At 44.2% G+C, this 11561-nt stretch overlaps 1 protein-coding gene across 1 annotated transcript; it reads right to left on the minus strand.

Moving 5' to 3' along the window:
- Positions 1-6240: 6240 nt before the first annotated feature.
- LOC102279711 (melanoma-associated antigen B17) lies at positions 6241-7098 on the minus strand. Its single transcript, XM_005890197.2, has one exon. It carries the CDS (start codon positions 7096-7098, stop codon positions 6241-6243), a length of 858 nt encoding a protein of 285 aa, XP_005890259.2.
- Between the last annotated feature and the right edge of the window lie 4463 nt (positions 7099-11561).

Genomic DNA, 11561 nt, shown 5'->3' on the forward strand with positions numbered 1-11561 from the left:
CTTTATTTTCACTAGAAAAATTAAAATTAAAAGGATTAAGAAGTTTAATATGTGGTTAAGGCTACTGAGTATACTAACAGACATAGAATGTGTTTGGTGGTAATAAAAGTTATATGGTATGGAGATGTTTTTGTTAAGGAAAAAGAAAGTCGTTTTTTGTAAGGCTGCTGCTGCTGCTGCTGCTAAGTCACTTCAGTCATGTCCGACTCTGTGCGACCCCGTAGACGGCAGCCCACCAGGCTTCCCCGTCCCTGGGATTCTCGAGGCAAGAACACTGGAGTGGGTTGCCATTTCCTTCTCTAGCGCATGAAAGTGAAAAGTGAAAGTGAAGTCGCTCAGTCGTGTCTGACTCTTAGCCACCCCATGGACTGCAGCCCACCAGGCTCCTCCATCCATGGGATTTTCAGTAAGGCTGGTTATTCCCAAATGGGAAAGAAAACAAGGCACAAACTAAAATGGACATAGAAAATTGTAAGTTTTGTGAAAAAATAAATCTTTGGAAAGGAATTTTATATGTGGTCAGGAATAAATAAAATTGGGATCAATTTAATTAAGTAAATGAGTTTAAATATCAAAAGTAACCTGGTATAAAATTGGAATTTGGTTTTATCTCTGTTAAAAGGACAAACTGTATTTTTTCTATGAGTTTGTTCTTAGTAAGAAGAAATTATTAAAGTTTTTTCTTTACCTTAAAGGAATCTGACTATATATATATAGAGAGAGAGAGAGAGAGAAAGAGAGAGAGAGTAATCTTGTTTTATCTTTATCAGACCATGATTGCTTAAGTAAACCTAGTCCTCTGGATGTTAAAAGAGCTAAATTTTATTCAGAACCTCACAATAAACTGTGGAAAATTCTTCAAGAGATGGGAATACCAGACCACCTGACCTGCCTCTTGAGAAATCTGTATGGAGGTCAGGAAGCAACAGTTAGAACTGGACATGGAACAACAGACTGGTTCCAAATAGGAAAAGGAGTACGTCAAGGCAGTATATTGTCACCCTGCTTATTTAACTTATATGCAGAGTACATCATGAGAAACGCTGGACTGGAAGAAACACAAGCTGGAATCAAGATTGCCGGGAGAAATATCAATAACCTCAGATATGTAGATGACACCACCCTTATGGCAGAAAGTGAAGAGGAACTCAAAAGCCTCTTGATGAAAGTGAAAGAGGAGAGTGAAAAAGTTGGCTTAAAGCTCAACATTCAGAAAACGAAGATCATGGCATCCGGTCCCATCACTTCATGGGAAATAGATGGGGAAATAGTGTCAGATTTTATTTTTCTGGGCTCCAAATTCACTGTAGATGGTCACTGCAGCCATGAAATTAAAAGACGCTTACTCCTTGGAAGGAAAGTTATGACCAACCTAGGTAGCATATTGAAAAGCAGAGATATTACTTTGCCAACAAAGGTCCGTCTAGTCAAGGCTATGGTTTTTCCTGTGGTCATGTATGGATGTGAGAGTTGGAGTGTGAAGAAGGCTGAGCACCGAAGAACTGATGCTTTTGAACTGTGGTGTTGGAGAAGACTCTTGAGAGTCCCTTGGACTGCAAGGAGATCTAACTAGTCCATTCTGAAGGAGATAAGCCCTGGGATTTCTTTGGAAGGAATAATGCTAAAGCTGAATCTCCAGTACTTTGGCCACCTCATGCGAAGAGTCGACTCATTGGAAAAGATCTGATGCTGGGAGGGATTGGGGGCAGGAGGAGAAGGGGACGACAGAGAATGAGATGGCTGGATGGCATCACTGACTGGATGGACGTGAGTCTGAGTGAACTCCGGGAGTTGGTGATGGACAGGGAGGCCTGGCGTGCTGCGATTCATGGGGTCGCAAAGAGTCAGACACGACTGAGCGACTGAATTGAACTGTACTGATAACCTATATTTGCCTATGAAGTCTTTAATTGTTATTTTGGTTAAATGGATAACTAAGCATTTTTTTCCCAGTGATCTATGTGACTAAGTGTTCTAAAGCCTCTTTGATATTTTTGACAAGCGTCCTCCAAATCAAATTCTACATGTCTTTTTGACTTAGAAGTAGCTTTGAGGTATATTTCAGAGGGCCCCTGAAATATCTCAAAGATTTGTTCTCTCTCCTTATAAAAAGAGACATGTGTACCCCAATGTTCATCACAGCACTGTTTATGATAGCCAGGACATGGAAGCAACCTAGATATCCATTAGCAGATGAATGGATAAGAAAGCTGTGGTACATATATACAATGGAGTATTACTCAGCCATTAAAAAGAATACATTTGAATCAGTTCTAATGAGGTGGATGAAACTGGAGCCGATTATACAGAGTGAAGTAAGCCAGAAAGAAAAGCACCAATACAGTATACTAACGCATATATATGGAATTTGGAAAGATGGTAACAATAACCTTGTATGTGAGACAGCAAAAGGGACACAGATGTATAGAAGTCTTTTGGACTCTGTGGGAGAGGGAGGGGGGGCATGATTTGGAAGAATGGCATTGAAACATGTATAATATCATATAAGAAACAAATCGCCAGTCCAGGTTTGATGCAGGATACAGGAAGCTTGGGGCTGGTGCACTGGGATGACCCAGAGGGATGGTATGGTGAGGGAGGTGGGAGAGGGGTTCAGGATTGGGAACACATGTACACCCGTGGTGGATTCATGTTGATGTATGGCAAAACCAATACAACATTGTAAAGTAATTAGCCTCTAATTAAAATAAATAAATTTAAATAAAAAATGAACTAAGAATATTGGTTATATGAAATTTAACCATGGGAAGCATTGCCAAGTAAGAAGGAATGTTAAACCTTTTTTATGTTGTGTCTGGCTTACCAGGTGGCTCAGACAGTAAGGAATCTGCCTGCAGTGCAGGAGATCTGACTTCGATCTCTGGGTCAGGAACATCCCCTGAGAAGGGAATGGCTACCTACTCCAGTATTCTTACCTGGAGAATTCCATGGACAGAGAAGCCTGGTGGGCTACAGTGCAAGGGGTCGCAAAGAGTCAGACACAACTGAGCAACTCACACTTTCAGACTTGTATGGATGTGCATAATAAGTGTTTCAGGAATTATTAGAAACTTTTGGAAGTCTTCTATGTCCTGTAGTAGAATGTTGTCTGTCATCAAAATTGAAGCTCACACTAAAAGGACTAAACCCAAGTATCAGAGAAACACTGAAGCTGACTTGTATGTACAGGCAGAACAACAAAAGAATCTGTGAACATTGTGGCACATGTAGATAAAGTCCATTTTGCTTCTGCCAAAAAAATTGACCCTTCCTTGCCACACTTTTGCCATCCTGATGTCTATTTAATATGGCACCAGTCAGCTCCCACATTGGAGAAAGTAAGTGGGTAAACAATAGCTTTAAATGAAATAAATAGTTGGGGCTATGAGAAATTCAAGATGACCCCTTGGTTTCTCCCAGCTTTCTAGCAACTCTTTCCCTGACCATCATTTAAGATGACTCAAATTATAGACACTGGTAGGAAGATTTTTATAAAATTGTGCAAAGTCTACCAGCAATGTCTATCCTGCCAGGTCCATAACTCTGGAAAGGAAAGGAAAACAGATTTTTGCCCCAGAGGCCTCAGACCTCCTTTCCCTGGACACTTTGAACACCTGCAACAAAATTTCATTTATTTGCCGCTTAGTATGAGTCACAAATATTTGCCACTTCGTATGAGTCACTTAGTATTGCCACAGCCAGTCCCTCCCATCAGGAAGCTTCCACAAGCCTCTTAACCTTATCCATCAAAGGGCAGACAGAATGAAAACCACAATCAGAAAACTAACCAAGCTGATCACATGGATCACAGCCTTGTCTAACTCAGTGAAGCCATGTAGGGGCACCCAAGACAGACAGGTCATGGTGGAGAGTTCTGACAAAACATGGTCCACTGGAGAAGGGAAAAGCCAAGCACTTCAGTATTCTTGCCTTGAGAACCCCATGGACAGTATGAAAAGACACAAAGATATGACACTGAAAGAGGAACACCCCAGGTCAGTAGGTGCCCAATATGCTACTGGAGAAGAGTGGAGAAATAATTCCAGAAACAATGAAGAGACAGAGCCAAAGTGAAAGCAACACCCAGTGGTGGATGTGACTGGTGATGAAAGTAAACTCTGATGCTGTAAAGAACAGTATTGCATAGGAACCTGGAATGTTAGGTCCATGAATCAAAGTAAGTTGGAAGTGGTCGAACAGGAGATGGCAAGAGTGAACATGAACATTTTAGTAATCAGTGAACTAAAATGGATGGGAATGAGCAAATTTAATTCAGGTGACCATTATATTTACTACTGTGGGCAAGAATCTTAAAGAAGAAATGGAATAGCCTCATAGTCAACAAAAGAGTCCAAAATGTAGTACTTGGGTGCAATCTCAAAAAGTACAGAATGATCTCTGTTCGTTTCCAAGGCAAACCATTGAATACAACAGTAATCCAAGTCTATGCCCCAAAAATTAATGCCAAAGAAACTGAAGTTGAACAGTTCTGTGATGACCTACGAGACCATCTAGAACTAAAACCAAGAAAATATGTCCTTTTCATCATAGAGGCTTGGAATGCGAAAGTAGGAAGTCAAGTGATACCTGCCTGGAGTAAGAGCAAGTTTGGGTACCAGGCCCAAGGACAGTGTCAACTGCCACCCAAGTGTTCTTTGGGTATGCACAGCCTGGGCGTACTCCTTGCAGCTCTTCCTGATTTCATGGGAGAGATAGGGTGAAAGTCAGGGGTCTCCAGCCAGCAGTTTGGGCAAGACCACTGGAGTTCACTGTGGCAGCAATCCTAGTCATGGTACCAAATATGTCACTGGTGAAAAGAGATTTCCTCAGTGCTTGCCCTTGCAAAGAAAGGGAAGGACTCTGGACTAGTGCACATCAGGGGACTTGTCTGATGAAGGTCACTTTATCAGTCTTGTGAACTTGAGACAATTGCAAGTTATCCATCTATAAATGGAGTCTGCTAAATCCTATCCTGCATGAATGCTGGAATGCATGTACTACATATAAAGCAGAGTCATACTGATTAAGAAACACTGGTCTTTAATTTAATGGTAGTTATGATTATTATGAACCTCCAAAATACCCCCTTCCTATCTGAGGTTATTTTTATCCAGTAGATAGCAGAGATTATGCAGTGCATTGGGACAAAAGAAATAAATATTCTTAAATGAACTAAATTAAGGCAAAGTATATTTTATTTTTACCAAAAAACAAATGGTTAGAGGAAATAAGGCAAACTACAAATTAAAAGCTTTTTCCTTTATATTTGCTTAATTGTTTTTTAGTTTCTCAATATTTTCTGTGGTCGTGTTTCACATTACCATGAAAATCTCTCTTTCAGTGACATATTACCTACTTCAAGATCATAAAGACAGTACAGATGGTTCATGTTCTCTTTTACATCTACCAAAACTGTAACTTTAAGTATCCTAAAACAGCAATAAATCATTACCAAATCAATATTCTGGAGAAAAAGAATCTGTTAGAAGTAAAAATTCGATAAAAATGAAATAAACAATATGCAGAAGTTGCTAGTTTAAATCAGGAAGAAAATAGAGATCCAAACTTGGTTTGCTCGACCCCTACTAACCTGTACTATCTAGGAGCTTGACTACTCTTTGAGAAAATTCTGTTCCAGTGTCATCTTACCTTGTTTAGACGGTGAACAACATATTCAATACATTCAATGTGTTTTACATATACCCAACGTGTGGCTTTCAAAATTTTAAAACAGCAAACAATGTGATTTATATGATTAATATATTTGTTTTCTGAAGAACAATAAACCTTATGAAAAGTAATTAACATTTGAAAATACTAAACTCCTCCCTCATCTCCTTAATCTAATTTAAATCAACTTTCACTAGATATTTCTCCTATGGATAAAGGAAAAAAGATATATATTTTGTTAAAATGAGTTGTACCTAAACTCCCTTACTACATAAAACAGTAAAGAACATACAAGTTTTGTTCCCTCCACCCTATTACTCTCTACTATTTAGGATCTTGACAGCTCTGTTCCAACACAAAAGGGAAGAAAGTGTCTGGGCCTCCCTCCCTAGATGTGGGAGGAGCTGTAGGACTTGGCCCTGGAAGGGGCACTGGCTTCAGCCATTGTTGGAGCCCTGGCCATGCCTCTCAGCCCTGCTCTCTCCGCCTGATCTCTCAGACCCTCATCATAGAGGTCTGGGAAGGAAGTCAGACCTGTATCTTGGATCTTGGCCAGCACCTCCAACACCTTCATCTTATTGGTTTCAAACAAGCTCTCGGGCCCCACAGGAACTCGTAGTGTGGAGGATTGACATTGGGCACCTGTCGGTACTTCAGGTACTTTTTCTGCACCAGATCTTTGGTGATGAGCCTTCTGGGCTCCCCAAAGATCCAGTGCCTCCTCCCAGTATAGACCCCCAACACACTGAGGAATTCCCAGACCTCCTCCCTGGTGGAACGGTTACCCTTCATGAAGATAATGCCCAGGAGCACCATGAGGAAACCAGACTTGGGCAGACCCCCCTCATCACTCAGACCTTCATCGCCCCCGAGGTTGAGCTTGTTGATGAGGGCGTAGATGTTCCTGCTATGGTCGACTTCCGTCAGCTCCAGGCCAAATACCAGCTCCATGTGCTTAGAGGCTCTCCTGAGGATCTCAGGGATGTGCTGCCTATACTTGCTGCCAACGACCTTCAGCAGGGTGTGCTGCGAGATGGGCTCCTTCTTGGTGTACTTCTCCAGCAGGAACTCCAGCAGCATGCTGGCCTTCCTGGTCAGAGGATCTATTCGAGGGCTCTGAGTGGCAGGGGCTGCCTGGGAGGCACCTGCACTTTCCTCCTCTGGGCCCTGGGCACCTTCATCAGATCCTGCACAGGAAGGCCCTGCATCAGGAGAGCTAGGGGCCATGGCTCCCTGAAGCTCCTGGTGATCTCCAGTAGCAGGGGAGCTCGGGGGAGAACCCTGAGGGACAGACGAGGGGGAGGAGGGGCACTCCTCTTTGGGGGCTGCAGCAGCACTGGTCTGGGCCTCTTGGGGACACTGAGTGTCCCCCTGGACCTGGTGGCATTTCACACGGGCATGGTACTTGTTCTTGTGCATCTGAGGCATGGTGACACAGGTTATGGATCACAGGCGCATGCAGGCAGGGTGGCAGGCAAGGAGGGCACCTAGAGGAAGGACAAGCAGATGTTGTGAGCAACTGCAGTGAGGAGATTCCTCCCTGGCTTGAACCAAAGCCGCCTCTGAGGGGTCCTTGAGGCCAGTGCTCTAGGACCCACAAGTCTTGTGTTCTCCTGGTGAGCCCCTCCCTTGAGACCACTGAGTAGGAAGTGAGAGTGATCACTGGGGCACAGCCAGACAGCCCTGCCTGGGTGTTAGAGGGAGGCCTGTGGGAGCTGGCAGGGGAGGCAGGTCCTTTCAGTTCACATTTCAGAGTCATGATGAAAACTGGGGCAAGACTCCCTCATATCCCCCTGCCCCCAAACCACCCACCCTGTTCCCTCTCTTGCTTTGAAGTTGACGCTGCCACCTTCCCTGTCACCCCAGATGATGAGAGGAGGGAATGTTCAGGCCCCCAATGAAGGGAGCCGGGACCCGCCCTTCTGCTGTCTCGAGGCTGCCCCTTCACAACCAAGCTGCAACCTCCCCTGACAGACCACCGCCCCCGTCCCCGTGTTTGGCTGGGAGGAAGTGCTGGCCACAGGGGAGGGTCCTGAGTCAGCCGTGTGATGCGGAGGATGGTCATTACCCTGACTCCTCCCCGAGCCCTGACATCCTCCCTCTGCTGACCAGCTGCCAGCCCTTCTGAACGAGGTCCCCTCTTCCCTGAGTGTCCCGTGTCAGTGATCGCAGTCAGGGAGCCCTCAGCCTTTAGAACTGCCCAGATGCTGACCAGTTGCTCTCTGGCCAAGTCACGCTGGGTAAGGGGTTAGGCGTGGCCACCAATCTGGGGTGTGGAGACACTCAGTCCTCCCGCAGGTTCCTCCTTTACTCCACAGAATCCCGGACTTCCCTCTACTGAACAGAGCCAGGGTCCAGCAACCCTGCACCCAGATCCACCACCCCTGGACCCAGGTTATGTCCCGGGAACCCGTGTGCATAGCCGATGGACATTGCACCTAAGAGCCTGGTCCTAGCCTCCAGGCGTAGAGCAGGTGCAGGGTTGCCGGGGGGCTGTGAAGTCCCCTCTTTTCGGATGGAAAAGGTGTTGGGAGTGCCAGGGCATATCTTTGTAACTATCCAGTGCACTTGTAACTCATGTCACCTCCAACTTGGACCCCTGATGAGACCTCAGACTCCTCCCTCTGGTCACAGCTACAGCAGCTCTCAAAGATAGCAGCCCTCTCAAAGATGGCATGGCACCCCAGCATGGATAGGGGGCTGTCACTTCCTATCATGTGCATCTGGGCTCCAGGAGGACAGCAGGGGCGGGGCCTGGGTGGGCGGGGTTCTGGGGAGTTTCCGGCAAGAGGGGGGATGTGGTCCCTTCTTCGACTCATAGTGGCTCCTGGGATGTCCCTGCTGATCTCAGTCAACTGGCCTCACTCCTTGCCTCTCACTTCTCTCAGTAAACCAAGCAGGAAGAATTTGGGAGCCCGAGCCTGACAGCCTTCCTGGATCTGCTGAGACAGACAGTGAGAGCACTCGGGCTCCTTCTTGTGTGCTGAGTGATGCTCTCTGTCTATCCCTGTCTTCCTCCGACCGTAATGCTGCGTTACGTGCCATCTGCTGACCTGAGGGCAAGGCCTCACCTGGAAGATGTCAAACCCACAGACGCCTGGTGAGAAGTGCACACGCATCTCATCTGGACGCTTCTGCCTAAGGCTTCCTGGAAATGGCTGTTGCAGGTAAGATAAGCGAGAGGGAAGGATGGGAGAAGGCCTTTTGTGGTGTGGAACCTCTCACATCTCACTCAGGATCTTCATATTGACTGCAGGCAGAGCCTAGAAACCCTTCCCTTTCTGGTATAAAACCACCCCTGTCCCCACCTATGCCCCTCACAACCCCAGCAGAGAAAGTGAAGGGGCTCCTCAGCCTGACGGTTCTCACTGTGGGTTCTTAGTCAACTGCAGGGGCATTGCTTGAAAATTCTGAGATGAATTTCTGTCCTTTTGTACAATTACGGTGATACAGGCTTTTCTCTTTTGGTCCATGTGTGACAGTCTCTTAAGCTCATCATTTACAAGGGCCAGTTGTCATCCACTAACAAAGTTTGTGCTGGTTATTGTATGACCTCTGGGCCATACTGCCATGTCCATCCTAAACTTTGGTGCCCCATGATCCTGGCATGGGGCTCTGAGATGCTGCCTCAGGTTCCTTCAGTGAAGCAGTGGAGGTTCATGGTCCCACGGCCCAGTGGAAGAATCAACCGCTCCAGTTTAAAGCCTTTTCCAGCTGATCCTGTTGTCTGTTTCCTTTGTGGCCTGCACACCTGTGTCAGCCTCAGAGTACTCCCTGACCTGGGCACTCACAGGGTCAAGTTCAATGGAGACTTATTGTTCCTCAGGGATTATTTAGTTTTGTGTTCTTGCTTTTGTTAGTAGTTGTCTTTATTCCTTGTGTAAGTTTTCCATGGTTTGTTCTGGGTACAGGAAACAGCTGCCCATGTGTGATTGTGGTCTCAGCTACTCCCGGTTTGGTACTAAATCTGTAAAGGATTTCAGGAAAATTGACAGTATTACAGTATGTCCTCCTCGTGTATACACCTAAGATACTGTTTGAGACTTCTTTTCCGAAGGGTCTCAGGAAATTCTTGTTTCCTCCATGTAGACTGGATACATTTTTCTAAGGTTTCTTTGTAGGTACGTTTTTTATATGGTTGCTTTTGTTTATGGTGTATTTTCTATTACATGATCTAAGTTACTGTTGATTCTTCCAGACCAGTCTCTTGATTTTGCTGTGTTGATCTTTTTTATGCCAGATTTCTGAAGTTCGTTATATGTGTCAATATATTCTGTGCCTGTTTCTAAGAATTTTAATTCAAGGATCAAATACTTAGTGTGATATTTTGCTTCTTATTATTGCTGATTTTATTAATTTTGCTTTGGTGCATATAACTCTGTACTGGCTCTGTGTTCTTATCCATATTTTTTTCTAGTTTTTAAATTAGTAGACTTAAAAACTTGTTTTAATTGACAGATAGTTGCTTTATAATGTTTTGTTAGTTTCTGCTATACAACAGAATGAATCAGCTATAAGTGTACATATTCCTCCTGCCTCATGAGACTCCCTCCCAGCCCCACATCTCACCCCTCTATTTTGTCACATAGCACCAGGCTGAGCTCCCTGTATTATATAGCAGTTTCCCACTAGCTCTCTATTGTACACTTGGTACAGTATTTTTGTCAGTGCCACTCACAATTCATTCCACCCTGTCCTTCCCTTGCTGTGTCCACATGACCATTCTCTACATCTGTGTCACTATTCCTGCCCTTCAAATAGGTTTATAAGTACCATTTTCTATTTTCCATGTGTATGCATTAATATGCACTCTTTTTCTGTTTTTGAGTTACTTCACTCTGTTTACAGGCTCTAAGTGCATCCACCTCACTACAAGTGACTTAAATTCATTCCTTTTTATGGCTAATATTTCACTGTATGGAGAGGCAATGGTAACCCACTCCAGTACTCTTGCCTGGAAAATCCCATGGATGGAGGAGCCTTATCCAGTCCATGGGGGTCAGTCGGACACGACTGAGCGACTTCACTTTCCCTTTTCACTTTCATGCATTGAGAAGAAAATGGCAGCCCACTCCAGTGTTCTTTCCTGGAGGATCCCAAAGATGGGGGAGCCTGGTGGGCTGCCGTCTATGGGGTCACACAGAGTTGGACATGACTGGCTATAGAACACCAGCATCAGCAGTGTGATTTTCATCATCACCTTCTTTATCCATTTCTCAGTTGAAATCTAGTTTGTAGCCATGTCCTGGCTATTGTAAATTTCAATGAACATTTGATACAGGTGTCTTTCAGTTATTCCTTTCTCATTTGTGTATATGCACTGTATTTTATTTGTAAACAGGTTATATAGTTTTAAATGGGAATCACTGAATCTCCCAGTGTTCTCCATCGTGGCTATATCAATTTCCATTTCCCAACAGTTTATCTTTTCTAATTCTCTCTGTAGCATTTACTGCTTGTACAATTTTTTTGATGATGGCCATTCTGACCCATTATGAGATGACACCTCTTTTTGTAATTTTGATTTGCATTTCTTTCATGATGAGGATGTAGCTCCTCTTTTCATGTGTTTATGTGTTTGTTGACCCTCTGTATTTCTTTTTTAAAAGAACAGATTTAGGATTGAGAAAATTCAGCAGATAGTATAGAGAGGTCCCATACAGCCACTCTCTTCCTCCACTTGGTATCTTCTATTATTAACATCTTGTATTGGTTCAATGGATACAAGTTCATTTTTTACAATTGATCAACTAATGTCAATATGTTATTATTAACTATTGTCCATTGTTTACAATACATTTTACTTTTTGTGTTTTACAGTTCTTTAGTGTTTGACAGATGCATGATAGTATCAACTCAGCCAACATGGTGTCTTGCAGAGGAGTTTGAAT

Source organism: Bos mutus, unplaced genomic scaffold (genome assembly GCF_027580195.1).
Source record: "Bos mutus isolate GX-2022 unplaced genomic scaffold, NWIPB_WYAK_1.1 CTG1096, whole genome shotgun sequence".
NCBI lineage: Eukaryota > Metazoa > Chordata > Mammalia > Artiodactyla > Bovidae > Bos > Bos mutus.